The 18,098-nt window shown below is 42.5% G+C and overlaps 1 protein-coding gene across 2 annotated transcripts in view; it reads left to right on the forward strand.

The window, feature by feature from the left end:
• Nucleotides 1–15,930, forward strand: part of GUCY1A2 (guanylate cyclase 1 soluble subunit alpha 2) — a 149,724-nt gene extending 133,794 nt beyond the window's left edge. For both annotated transcript variants that reach the window (XM_081909781.1, XM_081909782.1), the window contains exon 8: nt 12,673–15,930. In XM_081909781.1, coding sequence (XP_081765907.1) covers nt 12,673–12,880 — 208 coding nt within the window. In that variant the 3' untranslated portion in view covers nt 12,881–15,930. The remainder of the gene's footprint in view (nt 1–12,672) is intronic.
• Nucleotides 15,931–18,098: the final 2,168 nt, after the last annotated feature.

Raw genomic sequence — 18,098 nt, forward strand, 5'->3', positions numbered from 1 at the left:
TTGAAATGCCTCCTCTTCACTAATATGTGTACAATATCTGTGCAATACTCTGGCTACCTTTGTAAACAACCCATTCCTGTGCACATTAAAAAGGGGGAAAAGGGAAGACATGATGCAAGGAACAGCTTTACTAAATGCCCAGCCAGTGAGCTGTGAAACTGAAGTAATTGCTTATTTTAGAGATAATTTCTCTGGTTTTTGAAAACTGCATGAATAATGAATTTGTCCAATGGAAAGTAAAGACTTTTCTCCTTATAATGTGGTCGGGGGGGGGGGGCGGCGGAGAGAACAAGCAGATGCAATCCATGATTACTGTGACATTTACAAAATCTAAATAACCAACTTTTGGGGGGAGGGGAGAGCAAATGGTTAGTTAGTTAGATTAGTAAGTTAGGATTTGTTTTGTGTTCTGCTCATAAGGACATTTGAACATGTGAAGCTGGTTAGACAGAGATTGCTAAATGGTTCCCACTTCCAAGGCTGGGGATGCTTTGGCCGTCCAGATGTTGCTGAACTACAACTCCCATCAGCCCCAGCAAGCATTGCCTATGACCATGGATGATGGGAGTTGTAGTTCAGCCCACCCTTTCCCCATGTAAGAACTCTCTGCCAACAGATAAAGGGAACTTTGTTTCCACAAGGCTGCCCTTTATCAGTCAGCCTAAAAGCTTCCCTTGGGTCACCCTGAAGCTTCTCCAAGTAGCCTAGTTTATGACCAATACAGGAGAGACATGTTTAGTTGCAGCTGGGGCAGATGACCTATAACCCTCCAACAAGCAGACATAAAAGATTAGCATTCCCATATAATACACAAGTCTATAAAAGCAGAGTTCATGCAAACAGCCCATATCAACAAAGCTCCTTCATATTGGTATAAGGCTATCAGTAGCTGCTAGCAGACTCTTGCAGTGGGAGGCAGCCAGGTACACTTACCCTGGGCCTCCACAACCCATACCTCCCAACTGACTGGGGACTTCCTCCCTGGGCCTCAGACAAGTTCTGCATAGGTCTGGCTGCTAGTTATGGTGGCTGTTTGCTGCCTCCAATGTTAGAGGGGATAGTCCTTGGGACACCAGTCACTGGAGAAGGCAGCCATGCTTGCGAGCTTTTCCTGTGGAATCTTATGAGATACTGGACTAGAAGGGCCTTTAGTCTGATCCAGTAGGGATGTTTTACGCCCTTACAATGGAGCAGTGAGAGAGAAAAAGGGTTGTCCTGCCCACTTCTAACTCCAGCCACTTTGGGCTCCATCCTCACCCACTCCACTGCTGGCATGTCTTCACCCACCCGTTGCCTCCAAAAGATTTCTCCTTGACAGAAGAAGAAGAAAATCCCAAGATGTGGTGGCAGCAACTAGTTTTGATGGTTCTAAAAGGCAACAACAACAACAATTTATACCCTGCCCTTCCTGGCCAGAGCCAGGCTCAGGGCGCATAGGCGCCGACTCCATGGGGCCTGAGGGGGCCCGAGCCCCCTCAAAAATTCGTTTGGAGGGGGCTCTGCCCCCCCAATAATTTAAGAAAATTATTAGTTATATTATGCTTTGTAAAATCACAAAATTATGTTGGTATTTTTTATTTTCCTTGTTTGACGATAGTTACCTTTTAAAATACATTCAGTAATGAGTTAAAACAAAGCCACTCCCGATCTAGAGAGGGGGTGGGGTTGTGGGCTCTCGACCCATCAACAATCTCGCGGGGCTGGCGTCAGCCCCGTGAGAAGCAGGGATTCCCCCTAGCTCATTAATATTCACCGCCCACGGCGGCAGTCAATCGGCTGCCGCAAAGGGCGGGCCCTCACAGGTTCACTTAAGGTCGGGGCAGCCCGGGGGTCGCCCCTTTCGTTCCCCCAGCAGCAGCGGTTTGGAGGTCTTGGGCCCCCCCAATATTTTTTATAAGTCGGTATGGACCCCCGCCCCCCCAATATTTTTTATAAGTCGGCGCCCCTGTCAGGGCGGCTAACACCAGTAAAATTACAGTAAAAACATAATGGGGGGGGGACCAATTTAAAATGCAGCCTCATTTTAAAAGTAGCCCATAGATCAAAACCATAAGGGGAGGGAAACATAAGGGTCAGGCTGAGTCCAAACGAAAGGCCAGGTGGAACAGCTCTGTCCCTCAGGGCCCTAGTCTCTTGTGACAGAGCGTTCCACCAAGTCGGGGCCAGTACTGAAAAGGCCCTGGCCCTGGCTGATACCAATCTAACCACCTTGCTACTTGGGACCTTCAAAATGTTGTCATTTGTGGACCGTAAGGTCCTCCGCGGGGCATACCAGGAAAGGTAGTCCCAAATCCATGGGTAAGTCTATCTGTAGCTGTTAGTCATGGTGTCTGGTTGCAGCTTCCAGATACCAGCTACTGGCAAGCAACAATGGGAGAGAGCTCTTGCCTTCATATCCTATTTTTTGGCCTTCCCAGAGGCACCTAGTTGGCCACTGTAGGAAGCAAGATGCTGGTTTCAATGTACTTTTGGTCTGGTGCAGGAGGGATCTTATTATCTTCTTGCAATTTATGCCTGTGTGCAGGGCTGGAAAAATCACAATCGTATTTCTGGATGATCTGTTATTTTTCCAGTCCCACCTATGACTCAAGCAGGCTGATGCTATAAAAGCATGGATGTTTATTTCTAACCATAACCACCATTCGGATTATAAATGTTACATTATACAAAGCCAGAGATACTATTTTTTTCCAGACGAGAAGCTGCCTTACAAATGTGCATTGTGAGCAGTCATCCCATCAGCTTTCACATGGTAATCGCATTTTGGAATGATCTTTGTGAGCTTTCGGCACCCATAGCCTGCCTGTGATAGAAGTAAGAGTTTACAAATCTAAATATAAGATTTGCTGTCACCTAGCAACTGCGCTGAACTTTGGGTCGGCCTGCTCCTATCTACACCTGTCTGGAAAGAAAGTCAAGATGTAAAGATAGGAGGATTTGCATTAGTTGTTGTTGTGTTTTTTTTGTAATCTTTTCAGAATAAAAAAAAGTCCTATTCTGGAAACATCTGTGTGTCTCACACCTGTTTTCTTGTTTGCACATTCTCTATGTCCAGCTCAGCAGATACATGCACAACGCTGGCCTCCTTCAGGTTTTATGGAAATTTAAACAAATGGGGGTGGGGATGGACGGTATGTAGAACATGTGGGAAGCTGCTGCAGATACAACACACTCATAACTTTAGACACCTTCCAAATTGTGGAAGATGACAATGCAATGAACAGGGCAGGGCTCATGCACTCACCCATACTGTCTCTGCACCACCACCAATTTACTAGACTAGCACTAGTTTAAAAGAAATTTAAGATATTCACTCACCTGCACTTAAGTTGATTCAGAAAATCGACACCAGGATCATTCCTTCTGGAGTGGCGGAACCACGTGTGATAAGAAACATGTGTTGCGTTCCTCCTCCCTCTCTGAATCATGTAATGCACTTTACCTTGTGTCGTTACTACTACTACTACTACAACTACTGCTACAATTTGCGTCTGTCTGTCTTGAGACCATGGAGGAGTGCATCTTCATTTAATTAAATTTGCATACCGTCCTTCATCCGTAGATCTTGGGGCGGTTCACAACATAAAATTACAATATAAAAAACATGCATAGTAAAAATGAGAACAAAAACAGACCAATAGCCCCCTCTCCTACAACACATTTTAAAAGGGCAATCGGCCAAAGGCCTGGTTGAAGAGGAACATTTTCACCTGGCACTTAAAGGTGTATAATGGAGGCACCAGCCAAAGCTCCTTAAGGAGAAAAAGAAGAGTTTGGATTTGATATCCCGCCTTTCACTCCCCTTCATGAGTCTCAAAGTGGCTAACATTCTCCTTTCCCTTCCTCCCCCACAACAAACACTCTGTGAGGTGAGTGGGGCTGAGAGACTTCAGAGAAGTGTGACTAGCTCAAGGTCACCCAGCAGCTGCATGTGAAGGAGTGGGGAAGCGAACCCGGTTCACCAGATTACAAGTCCACCGCTCTTAACCACTACACCACAAATGGGGAACCACAGCAGAAAAGGCCTGTTCTCAAATTGCCACCCTCCAGACCTCTCCTGGAGGAGGCACACAAAGAAGGACTTCAGGTGCTGTTGCACTGATCACTTGTTGCCTCACAAAATCAGGACTCGGGGTACTTTGCACTTCACATTACGGAGGAAGGGAAGGGAATTTGATATGGATTGACTGTGGTTTTTTGTAGCAGTCCTTGTTTATTATAGCAAGTACAACATTGCACCCTTTTTTCATGTTGACTTTAACACCTCAGCAAGATCTTCCTTGCTTTTAACAGAGGACAACTCAACACACAGAAAGTAAGAGTAGCCAGACTGACCCTTAAGAAAACGATCTGTATTAGGTCAACAAAATGCAACAAAAAAGTGACCAACATCTCATTGTTAGGAGTCACCAACGTGATGCCCTCTAGATGGGGTTGGACTATAACTCTCATCCTTCTTGATGAAGGGCCCTGGTGGCTAGGGCTGATGGGAGTTGGAGTCCATTGTCTTTATACGGGAAGAAAACAGGTTTTTTATGTGAGCTTCTGGTAAAAAAGAAAAACCTAGGAGAACACACAAAGTATAATTTTTGCAGACTGCCAAGGTTAAAAAAGAGCTTGATTTCCTACGGGCTAATTCATACCACTACCACTTTGGGGCCATAATTGTGGCTCCTTGAGGGATTAAAAGTTCGTGCAGTTGTGTGTGTTGGCTGCAATCAATGCTGCCTTTGCCATGGATTTTCCCCACACAGCACATTGTTATTTATATAGCACCCTCAGTGTACATTGCATTTCACAGCAGCTTTCCTCAAGCAAGAGAAGAGGGTGCTCTTGTGTTTGCAAGTTTCCCACAGGCAGCTGGTTGGCCACTGGGAGAACAGGATGTTGAACTAGATGGGTTCTCCATATCATATGCCCCCCCCAGAAGTTGCTGGACCACAACTCCCATCATCCTTTGGCCATTAGCTATGGTGGCTGGTTCTGATGGCAGATGGGAGCCCATCTGTAGGGTTGGGGAAGGCTGCTTTACAGCAGCAACATTAAAAAAGATACATCTCTGTCCATAGAATGGTGGCTAACAGGTTGAGGTTGAATCCTGACAAGACAGAAGTACTGTTTTGGGGGGACAGGGCGCGGGCAGGTGTGGATGACTCCCTGGTCCTGAATGGGGTAACTGTGTCCATGGAGGCACAGGTCAATTCTGTGTACAGGGCAGCTGTCTTCCAGCTCCATCTGGTATGCAGGCCCTACCTGCCCACAAACTGTCTCACCAGAGTGGTATATGCTCTAGTTATCTCCTGCTTGGATTACTGCAATGTACTCTATGTGGGGCTACTTTTGAAGGTGACTCAGACACTACAACTAAACCAGAATGCAGCAGCTAGACTGGTGTCTGGGGGCGGCCACCAAGACCATATAACACTGGTCCTAAAAAACCTACATTGGCTCCCAGTACGTTTCCGAGCACAATTCAAAGTGTTGGTGCTGACCTTTAAAGCCCTAAACGGCCTCAGCCCAGTATACCTGAGGAGCATCTCTGCTCTCATTGTTTTGCCCAGACACTGAGGTCCAGCTCAGAGGGCCTTCTGGCGGTTCCCTCACTGTGAGAAGCAAAGTTACAGGGAGCCAGGCAGAGGGCCTTCTCGATAGTGGTGCCTGCCCTGTGGAACCACCCTCCCATCAGATGTCAAGGACATCTGAAGGCAGCCCTGTTTAGGGAAGTTTTTAATTTTTGACGTTTTATCGTGTTTTTAGTATTCTGTTGGGAGCCGCCCAGAGTGTCTGGGGAAACCCAGCCAGATGGGTGGGGTGTAAATATTATTATTATTATTATTATTATTATTATTATTATTATTATTATTATTATTGAAACCTGCAGTATAGAGGCAGAAACGGGAGATGCACATCCTAGCACTTGCTTTTCATTTTGGCAGGAGTCTGTCTGCCTCTCTCATAGACAGTGCCCGATTGGGCTGCCTCTCGCATGCTATTTTGTCTTTAATGTTTCCCACTGGTAAAACTTCACATCTTAGTCATTGCACATTGCAAGTTATCTTTTGTGTTCAGTATTGGTTCTGTTTTATTTGTTAAGATATATTGGAAAAAATCAATAAAACATTATATGTATATTTTTTTTAAAACCCCGTGAGACTTCATTCATCTTAGACCTCATTAAGATGGTTCATATGGTTGCCTCCACACATTTAGTTAACTTGCAGAGTGGGGAGCTTGGTCCATGTCTGCTGGCCCCTCCCCAATGTTGTCTCCCCAGTGTTCATGTATTTGTTTGAGACAAACAAAGAAGAACTTTCGCGTACCAAGATCTACGCACATCATCATTATTAGATTGTAGTCAACTAAGTTCTAGCACCAGTCTAGACCCCTCAGGGGAAATCGTGCATTTGAGTGAAACCCAATGTGAACAACTCAAATTCAGAATGCACTTTGTGATGGTGATGACGATGACGACTATAATTTATTAGATTTGTGTACCACCCTATACCATAGGCATACACTGAGGTTATGTTCTGATTCCCCCCCCCCCAAGTTATAGCACAAAATATATCTAATGTATAAAAAGGAGAAAGAAAAACAGTGTCAGAATGAATTTTACCTATTATTTATTTATTATATAAATCATAAATATGCATCAGTCTTGAGTGTATATAGACAGCTGCATCTATATAAACATTATTATATTTTTATCTACCGTATATCTATATATATATCCAGTGGTTTTTTTCCTAAAAAAAATGTTTAGGGGTACTTTCATTTTCCCAATATTGAAATACTGCCTCTCAATGAGGCCAAACTTAGATTCACAAAATGTTTAGTGGTATGCGTACCCCCAGAAAAAAGCACTGTATACATCTATATACATACTTGCACACATGGATAAACAGATAGATATAATGCAAAAACAAAAGCTCCAGGAATTTACTGCAGAAAAAATCTTGCAGAGAAATCAAGACAGCTTCCCCTGCCCCTTGTCCTGGCAATTAGTGGCTAGCTATGATATCTGTATTGTATAACCGACCAGCCAGTAATTACTCTATCGTATTGCATTTTATAATCCACATTTATGTATTATTCAGGGGCAATAGTGCATGAATTGTTCAGTTGCGTGAGAAATCTAATGAGATATAAAACATTTTAAAAATACATGAGCAATCATAATGGGTACTTTATTATCATACAAATAACTTTGGCTGGCTTAGCTTGCTTTTACTTGCAATTTGGGAACTAACTTTTGATCTCAAATCATCAGCATAACAATAATGAGTATAACAACCTTTGCTTGTAACAAAATGCGATGTTTTGGCCAATTAATAATACAGAGAGATATACAGTGTGTGCATGATTTTCTCGGTGGATTACAATCTTCTTCCCATTCTAAAGGTTGCACAAGGCAAAATCAAGGCGGGACAGTGCTCATGTCTGGCAACTGAATAGACCCCAATTCCATTTGCTTGGGGTATATACTGAAGATCTCTTAATTACCTTTGCTAGCCATATGCAACAAAAATGATTAAGCATGATAGAAAGCTAGAAGTTCTCTCACCCTTACAATTACGTTGGGCTTCTGAAAACTGTTCTGTGGCTTAGTGTGGCATGTAGGCAATGGGGAAATTGATGTAAAATCTAAAGAGCAAATGTGATTTTTCAGTTTGAGCATATGGAGCTGTGCTCCCCCTGCAAAAAACCCCACAAGGGTATTTTTAATGTGTGGAATCATCTTCTCTCTGATATAAGTCAGGTTTTGACACTGGTGTTATGTTATCACACTTTGACCTGGATCCAAAGCTTTTTGGTGGCTCCATTCTCAAGGACCAGGGGGCTGATTCACCTCATCCAATAGTCCTAGGAGTTCCTCATCAGGGGATCCTCACAATGGACTCATGGGTCCATGTGCTCCTCAAGGACTTTGTCTTTTTTGGTGTCCAGTATGGCCTTTAAGGACTCATTGCCTGGCACCAAGCCAGGGCTTGGCATGACTAGAGCTCCAGGAGGACCTCTCCAAACTAAATGAATGGGCATTTAAATTGCATATGCAATTCAATATTTAAAAAGGGTAAAGTGATGCATGTCAGTGCCCAAGAACCTTGATTTCACATATATGGTCATGGGATTTGAACGGGCAGTAAGTGGCTGGGAATGAAAACTTGGGGTCACAATGGATGACCGCTTGATGAAGATGTTGGCCCAGAGTGCAGCAGCTGTGAAAAAGATAAATTCCATGCCGAGGACCATTAGAAAAGGAATTGAAAATAAAATTGTGCTCATATCCTTAAGTGGGAGGTCACTAGTGCATGAACAGTTTAGCTTGTCCTGCAAGTTTCTCCTGCTGAATAACTAAAATGCAGGATCCCAGCCATCTTTTGCAGCTTGCCACCTGTGAAAGAGTTGTGAATGGGATATGCAGAGCAATTCTTTGTTAGTCTACTTTGAAGTCGGCCCCGTTGGGCTCAATGTACAGAGTGGTATTTTTTTTACCTTCCATGTCTCAAATACTAGCTTTCCATATCACATTGCTCTGGAAACTGAGGAGAGTATCGAAAGGACAAAATACTTCTACAAAATCCAACAAACCCCCTAGACTCAATCAAAAAACAATGGGAGGACATAGGCTATGAGATTAACCCCACTCAATGGACCAAAATGTGGTCTAAACACCCTTTAAATCCATATCAACGAAAAGAAAAGAACTCTCTCTAAAACTCACCTACAGGTGGTACCTAACACCAAGAAAACTAGCGCTAATACACCCAGGAACCTCACCAAAATGCTGGAGAGGGTGCACCTCCACAGGCACATACCTCCACATGTGGTGGGAGTGCCCCCAAATCCAACTATTCTGGACAACAACCATACAAGAAATAAATAAAATAACCAAGCAAGTATTAGAAATCACCCCAGAATTGACCTTACTAAACATCTTCCAAGACAATAATGCCCACTTACACCACAAAGAACGCATAACCCACCTCCTTTCAGCAGCCAGAAGCATCAGAGCCAGACACTGGAGAGACCTGTCAGGAGTAAGCATGGAACAATGGTACCAAATAGTATGGGAAACAGCCTTATTAGAAAAATTAACCAATAAACTGAAACTGACACGGGGACAAACAGAAGAAGACACCTTCACCCTGGTATGGCTCCCCTTTATCACATACACAGCCCAACAAGACAACGACAAAAACCCACCAACAGCATACAAATCAATATGGCTAACCTGATCCAAAACACCCACCCACCCCACTCACACATAAAAACAAAGACCACCACAGCCATCCACAAATGAACAACCACACCCTAGGCCAACCCCAACCTCTCTCACCACCAAAGGAACACAAGCAAACAACAAACGCTGACACCAAACCCTACATATAGTAAGTAAAATAGTAACACCGTCGCCCGACCCCATTCATCTTCCCCCCTCCACCTCTTTCCCCCTTTTCTTTCCGATGTCTCAACCAATGAAACAAATAAAAATGTTACATGGGAACAAAATAATATGAGAGAGACATTGCAAACACTTTTGTAAAACAAGAAAATATTTAAAAGAAAGAAAGAAAGAAAGAAAGAAAGAAAGAAAGAAAGAAAGAAAGAAAGAAAGAAAGAAAGAAAGAAAGGAAGGACATAGTGGTATGCTGCTCAAGGGGGAGAAAACCCAACTGACTGTGCTAATCCCTTGGGAGGACTTAAAAGAAGCACTTGGGGACCATTCCCTTTCTATACAAAGGGCATCCAGAGTTTCTTACCAGTAATAGGCTTAGGGAAGGATGTATTTTTTACAAGTGGAAAATTCACTTTAAACTACTTAAGTTGTTGAAAGGGTCATGGGTAACACAGTTGTGGCTGTGGAAGCCCATCAAATGAAGAAATAAAAACTTCATATCAGAATTTATAGCCTGCGCTAGCAAGACTGAGAAAAGGAGCCTTGGTGGAAGAGAACTGGTTAATGAGGACTATTAAATAACTTCTTGGTCAACAGTCCTATCATATATTGAGTCAGACCAGTGTTATCTGGTAGTAGCCAAGGCCTGAAGCAGAAATAAATTGGCTACTTGGCCTGAAAATAAAGCAAAACTACAGATGCCTGGTTTAATTCAATATATCTAACAGTAGCGTATACAGCAGAGCATATATTTTTCTGTAGAAAGCTTTAAGGGGGCATATTTAGTCCGTATTGCTAGCACTAAAATTAAAGTGGTTTCTATTGTTCATGATAAACAGGACTTGGGAATTCAAGGAGGTTGCATTAACCAAAGGCATATTTGGTAGTCTCTCCAGTGTGGTTGATTTATCCAGCTTTATAAACAGTAAGCCATCTGCCCCAAAAATGTACACCAGAGCTTTCCAAACTGTGTGTCGCGATACATTAGTGAGTTGCCTGCAGTGTGTAGGTGTGTCGTGCGAATGCTCCCTGCGCTCCTGGAAAGGGGTTAGTTTAACCTGCGGTTTGCTAGTAAAGCCAAATTGGTGTGTTGCGAAGTGATGCATGTCTCAAAAGTGTGTCACCAACATGGAAAGTTTGGAAGGCTCTGATCTACACTTATCAGCAGAAGACAAAGTGAGCAGCTGGGGTTTTGAACCCTGGTCTCTCAGGTCAACCAATCAGTTCATGCTTTTAAAATATAGTAATAGCAATATTCCTATTTTTGCTTCAATCCACAACCTCATGGCAACCATTATGGGTCAATCTTTGCAGCAGCCATTTTGCGGCTGGTGCTCACAACATCCCCTCAAAATTCTAAATGGCCCCTGCACCCAGAAAGGTTGGTGACCACTGATCTATTCTATTCTTGATGGACTTGATGGAGTTATGTAATAGTTGTATTAGGCCACTAACAATGGTAGAGTCATGAATAAAAGAGTGCTGGACTAGCAGGTAAATTAATTGTTCAAAACAGGCCGAATGCAAACACGTCTACTGTCAAATGTATTTCTGTATTTACTGATGTTCACCTGTTATGGTAGATATCTCATAAGCTTGATACCCCAATATCTGAATCTAAGGCTAAATTGTATATTAACTGAATTTTCTTTCCCATAGAAAAATGTTCTACTTTCTATAAACTTTCCGTTAGAATATATCACCTATATATATGAATGCTAACAGCTTTTAGGTCCATTTTGTATAAACAGTTATTACGTCCATTTTTTTCTGAAAATGGGAGAAAGCAGCAAGAAATGGATTTAGCTAGCATCTGAATATTTTGTGAATGCAGTTCTTGTTTGCTGAGGATATATATCATCAGCTGAAGCCATATGACTCCTACAGAAAACATTCGGGGATTATACTGGCTTTTTGCAGAAATGTAAGCTTCCATATAATTTTTACAGCTGAAAGAATGGATTTTGCTATCAAGCTCAAGGGACCTGCTTGGGCTCAGTATAATGGTCTGAGACTTGCAAGGTCCCTGGCAGGGACGGCTGTTTCCAAAACACTTAATCCCCAAGCAGATACTTATTCATCCCACACAGCTCCTCTTGAGATAGAGTGTGTGTGCATTTCTACTTTTGGCACAGTCTTTGCATTGCCTCTCTTACCCTTACAGGATCTGTCTGGCCTCTGTATGGATTACATATTGACTGTGCTTTACGGTAGCACAGAATCCCCTACCAGCAGTGGAAACTGTGCCGTAAGCTCCTTTATTTCTTGCCATAGGAATAAAACCTGCTCAAAACCTTTGAACAAAAAGAATGCTTTTCCAATATTGTATTGGCAAATACAGACAAGTCAGTGAGTCAGAAAGATTGGGGAGGTGTGTCTCTTCAGTTCAATTAGCCATATTGGTCATCTCTCGCCAAAACAGAGTTGGGCCATTGGCTCAGGCATGGCCCCTAAATTTCTATTTCTAAAGCACAGGTGGCAAATGGAACTATTGCGAATCCAAAGCACACATAGCACAATTCCACGTAGTTTAATGTGTTAGCTTTTAGGCAATATTTCCTAATTTAGTTCCACACTTTGCAAGGGAAAGGGGAGGTGCTGGATGCTGAGATTTCCAGATTTAGCTATGTTCTCTTATAATTAAAGGTATAATGGTGCAGCTACTTGCACTCTTGGGTGAGACTGATTATCTAGACCCATTTAAGTCTGGGTCCCCCAAACTGGTTGGAGGATCAAATTGGCCCTGGTAGATGACCTTTATTAGGAGAGAAACAGAGTGTGCGACATCATTGTTTCTCCTTGATCTCACAGAGGATTTGGATACCATTGGCCAGGCCATGGTATACTCTTGGATCACCTCCATGTTAGGAGTTGGAGGCACTGTGGTTCTGCTCCTACCTTCATGGTCAGTTTCAGTGAATAACATTGCCTTTGGGTCCCCTTCTAACTGAGCTGTGGGGTTCCGCGGGGCAGTATACTGCCCCCAGTGCTACTTGACATCTATATGAAGCCATTGGAGACAGTCATTAGGAGATTTGAAGAGCAGTATTGAATGAATAAATATATGAACATGGATTGCTCAATCTGCTATTGCCAATTGTTGTTACCAAGTGGCCAAGCGACACTATATTTTGTGCAGAAATTATGAAAAAGTTTACTTGTCCTTAATCTTCTGAGCCTTGTAAAGTTGGTCTGCATTGTAGTTTGAGAACTGCAATTCAACACTGATTTTTTGTTTAATCTCTCCTCCCTCCCTCCCCATCCATCCCCAGGCTTCTGAAAAAGGAAGAAAATTTTATCTTCATTCCTCGATCCCGTGAAGAGCTTCCAGACAACTTTCCAAAGGAAATCCCTGGGATTTGTTATTTCCTGGAGGTCAGAACTGGTCAGAAGCAGCCAAAGTCCTCTGTCACATCTGCCAGAGTGAGAAAGATTTCCTACAACATTGGCACCATGTTCCTCCGGGAAACGAGCCTATGAGGCCTGCTGCAGATCAAAGACTCATCAAAAAAGCACAAACCCAGAACTGGGTCATGACAGGAGAGAGGAGATTCTTTCTGTTTCACTGCATTGTTCCAAGCAAGCAGTAAAAGCTCCGTGAAATGTCAGGCAATAATTCTTTTTAAAGGTGGGTGACTGCAGTCCGTAAACAAACTGGAAAGGGTCAAGGGAGGGAGCAGGGGTTTTTATTTTTTTAATCAAATTAAAACAAAATACCTTTCTGTTGCCAGAGCTACTGTTGGCCATAAATATCAATGTGGTAAAAAGAAGAAGAATCCAGATTCAGTTGCTATTAGTGGGGGAGGCATTCCACAAAGCATTGGGACTCTTCTGCAAGGCCCGTTGAAATAAATGGAGCATTTGGTATATTGCTTTGTTCTCTTCTGAAACAGGTGGGCATTTCTTTTTATCTGAAGATGTAGTGCCCCTGCTACTTCTTTAAACATCCAGCATTCACGCCAACAGAATCGGGGTAGGCCCCCTTCACATGCATCTGTGAAATGCATGTAAGAGTCACGGTAGCGGTACTTGGTGAATTGCTCTCAGAAGTTGCACCAGCTAAACTGATTATGATGCATTCCTGCGTTGAAAGGAAGGTTACCTTAATATGCTTCTCGGTATTTATTTTTTTATTTTAAAAAAACAACACTTCATACAAATACTGTAGATATCATTTATAATCATCTCAGCAGGAAGAATTATAATTCTGCTTATAATATCATAGGGATTTTGTCTACTTTTTATACATTTCATTATCTGGACTATATTTCACATGCTGTATCAGATGTGAGGCTAGGCTACTCCTGTATATTTTCTGCCATCTATCTGTCAAAGCTGCTGCTGCTGCTGCTGCTTCTTCTTCTTCTTCTTCTTCTTCTTCTTCTTCTTCTTCTTCTTCTTCTTCTTCTTCTTCTTCTTCTTCTTCTAAGAAATGCCATTTTGCTGGGGGTTTGCAAGAGCTACACTTCGATCATGTTCATTTTCTGTTTAGTAGATGTTTATGTCTTGCATATTTAAACTGATGTTCAATATTTGTCCCGCTAGTAGTGTTATGTCCTGGCATCAGAACAATGCAAGCAAAGTAGTTATTTTCATACTCATTAATTGGTATATTATTGGAAATCCTAAAGCCCCAGAGTAAAGTAATTGTCCTTTGCAATGAAACATGCCTAAAAGTAGGTGGTCCAACATCATGACCTCATTGTGCTCTGAACTTCTCCCAAGCGTCCAGTTATCATTGGGGGGCATAAGATACCTGTTGTCACTGGCTTTGCATTTCCAGTTACTAACATGGGTAGAATATCCAATTATTAATGTTGGCGCGGTGGGGACAATCATCTGTTACGTTGATTCTCATCGTTCAGTTTCTCAAGATTTGATATATTTTTAGAAATATCCCCTCAAAATACCTTTCATATTCTGGAGCTTCAAAAGTCCTGGTGCCATCAATATCCTTGAAACTACTCTAGAGTAAGCAGTTTGAGGACTGTAGTCTAGCTACTGCTTTGATCAGCAGTAAAATTTCACTTGTATATGTAGATAATTTCATGTTCATTTTTCATGCGGACTAATTCAGTAAGAGATTTTCATTTACAAAATTTATAGTGTTCCTTTGCATCAGCAGTGCGTCATTCCAAGCCAAACTTTAATATACTCTGAAGAACATAAAACCATGCATGGGGCTTTACTTGTGAAATCACAACTCGGTGAACTCAGAACTGGTAAAGGGACGGATTCTTGAAAAAATTGTCCATTTAGCCTGTTGCAGCAAAAACAACAAAGATCTTTTGCCATCTTAAAAACTTAGGCTGTAATCCTATACACACTTAACTTGGGAGTAAGTCCCATTGAATTCAGTGGGAATTACCTTTGGGAAGACATGTACAGAATTGCGCATTGGAAGATTTATTGTGGCATAAGCAGGGTTGGCCCAATTACAAAGAGGAATGAGACAGTTATCTCAAGTGGTCAGCACAAGGGGCAGTGAATTTGCAATTGAACCCCCTGCTCACTTCGTTATTAGCTGGGTTGGCTGCCCATCAGCCCCTCTCACTCCACCCAACAAAGCAAGAGTCTTGGAGCCCTACTCCTCCCCCCTGCCTCATCCTGCTCTCAGTGTCCCACAGGGCAAGGCCTTTTGGGTGAGGTAGGCAGGAGACTGCCTAAGGCAAATCACAGTGGCTAAAGAGACTGTTATAAATGTGGAATGCCACAGAGGGGCCCCCTTGGGTAAGGTGAGGAAGGAAGGGTGGAGAGGGAACAGTGGGGAAGACATCAGCACCAACACTTACTTGGGAGCAAAGAGAAAGGACGAGAAGTAAGGAAGGATGGCAGGAGGGAAGACGAGGACGCCATCAGCAAAACCTCAATGAAGAGGGGAAGTGGTGATGGCAGAGCCACTGCCTGCCTCAGGTGGCGCAACCCCTTGCGCTAGGCCTGAGCATAAGCTTTCGTAGACTAGGGTCCACGTCATTGGATGCAGAGAGTATTATCTTTGTTGGCACATCTGTTGCTCTCACATAGTGACGCGTGGAGAGCTGGGCTAATAGGAAGAAGATCCCCAGGCCTCTGGACATTGATACCCAACTTCAAGCCAAGGCCAGCTTCTGGGGGTCAACAGATATCTGTTGCCACTGTTTTGCAATAAAATAAAATAAATTGCTCCATGGAGAAGCAGCTCCCATCATCGTAAAAAGGAGGCAAAGTATGGGTTGGGAACATAAAGGCCAGATGGAGGACCTTTGTTGAATTAATTCTTGGATTTGATCGATTGTGTTTGAGATTGTTTTGACATGCATTTGGATTTGACTTGTTTTACATTCTGATATATGCTGTGTTTTGGTCTAATGACATTCCTTCAGATATTTTGTGTTAATAGAGCTGGGGTGGTAGTACTGTTTTGCTGTTGGCGGCTTTGGGCTTTTTTTTTTAACCAAAGCTGAGTGGGGGTGGTTGAACTGTGTACAATGCCTTGAGCTCTTTGGAGGAAAACGTGAGGTAAAAATGTAAATAAATAGCCAACCATGCAAGAGGGAGCATTCTGCTTCTGAGATTGCTGTGCAGGGCAAAAGTGTATGCACGATAAAAACTGGCGCCTTCTGGAACATGTGGGTTCTGCATCCCCCTGGGATTTGAAACTGAACACTTCCATTTTCCCTCTATATTTGTGGATGGATAGGCAGAGATATACATGCACAAGATAATGTTTCATGCATCCAACAAAGTGTTCTCTAGTCTACAAAAGCTGATGCCACGATACATCTTGTTAGTCTTTAATGTGCCACAAAACTCTTGGCTATCTTGCACAGAAGCAATTCAACACAATTCCAGTGGAACCTTGATGATTTATGCCCTGTGTGATCCTTGATACCCGAAGGTGAAGCATAGAACATACTGTATTTCTCTGGTATTGCGTCCCTGGAGCTTTCTTGACAGTTAAAGAGGTGGCTGGCATATTACTTCTGCAATGGTACCTTGAACAGAATGCTAATTTGAAGCTGAATGTTGCCCGTGTCTTACAGATGAACACTCAAGTGCAGGTTTGTACAGCAGTTCTGAAGTTTAAAAGCAGAACTGGAATTTAAGCTGAAGTCAAAGGTTTAGGAGGATGCTGTGCTCTTCGCTGCAAAGAGTGTGTTGCTTCTGAGAACAAGGCTGTTTCTCTAGATTCATTCATTTACAGCAAATGTTCTTAAGCAGTGAGTTGTGGGCACATTTCAGCCAACATGGCCAATGGTCAGGGAGGATAGGAATTTTAGTTTGAAACATCCAGATAGTGCCATGATGGGATGTTCTGCCTTAAAATAGATTGTGATTAATAGCAGTTGAGAGTGGAAATTGAACCCCTGATGATAGGAATAATAAAATAAGTAATAACTAGGAATAAGATAATAAGATAATAAAAAGTCATTTACACACTTGTTTGGAAGCGAGTCCCATGGAACCCAGTTCAACTTACTTTTGAGTAGACATGCATAGGATTGCATTGTTAGAAGTCTCTTTTTGTAAACTGGCCACAGATGATGCTCTATCAATATCGGTCATTTTTCTCAGAACAAGCCCATTGATCTAATGACATTAGTAAAAATTAGAGGTTCTTCATTGCTATCCCACCCTCTAACAGAGCAAAATTAGCCATATTACCTTTGGTTCAAAATCTGTTTTCATAAGGTACAAGGCAGGGCTTGAAGTATTCCTGTGTCAAAGGTTGTACATTTTCCCATACATTGTAGCCATTCATAGCAGAGTCTCAAGTCAATATCACATTTTTGTTTTTTCACTTTTAACACAGCAGATTACCTCTGAGAAAGCTGTTGGTTGCTGCTTTATCCAGCAATATGCAAGCTATTAGCAGATAGACTGGAGGGGGGGGGGTTGGCATCTTATACTACATTTGAATCTCTAAACTGGAGTCATCATGGAACCAATTTTGCAGTGAAATAGCTTCATTTAGATATGAACTTTAAAAATTTGCTTCTGAGTACTGAGCTTCCAACACGCACATGGTCCCAACAATGAAAATCATTATGATTATGGAAATCATAGGGACAGTGGGAAAGAAATCTACCAAGCATTATGGCTATGTAATCTCCTCCATTCATTGCATTAGGATTTTCAGGGGCCTTCTGTTCAACCTCAGTTATAATTAAGGGACGTTGCATGGCAACATTGCTTGGTGAATTGTTCCCATTGTTTCTAGACAGGTAGAGAGACTAGGAATACTAATTCCTTTGAACAATAGTGTCCAGGAGGTAGGAGTGATGGTCCTGAATGGGGAAAAAAGCAGAACCACTATAATCACAGAGATCAGTGCAAAACCTAAACAATTGGGTATCATCATCTCCATGGAGATAATGGCTGTGTTTGCAAATAAATCAACTCTCTCAAAAGAAAGAATAGCTTCCCACAAAGAGCCTGCAGACAGTGCTTTTTATATATAAGCATCTTCAAATGCGACACCTCCCAGACACCCATTTTCAGTGCATTGTACCAAGTGATGTGCTTCCGTATTATGACAACTAAAGTTCCTTTGGGGGCATGTTTCTCTAGCTCATTGTGTGAGGGAAGCTTGAGCATATTGCCAGTCTTGCCTTTTTATATTGCCGCAATGGCCAGATTATTTAATATCTTGAAGTGAAAAGCATGGACATTTTTCATTAAATCAAGAATGACCTTCCCGCCCCCCAGCTTTAACTAA

This window comes from Podarcis melisellensis (genome assembly GCF_964234715.1).
Source record: "Podarcis melisellensis genome assembly, chromosome: 4".
In the NCBI taxonomy this organism is placed as follows: domain Eukaryota; kingdom Metazoa; phylum Chordata; class Lepidosauria; order Squamata; family Lacertidae; genus Podarcis; species Podarcis melisellensis.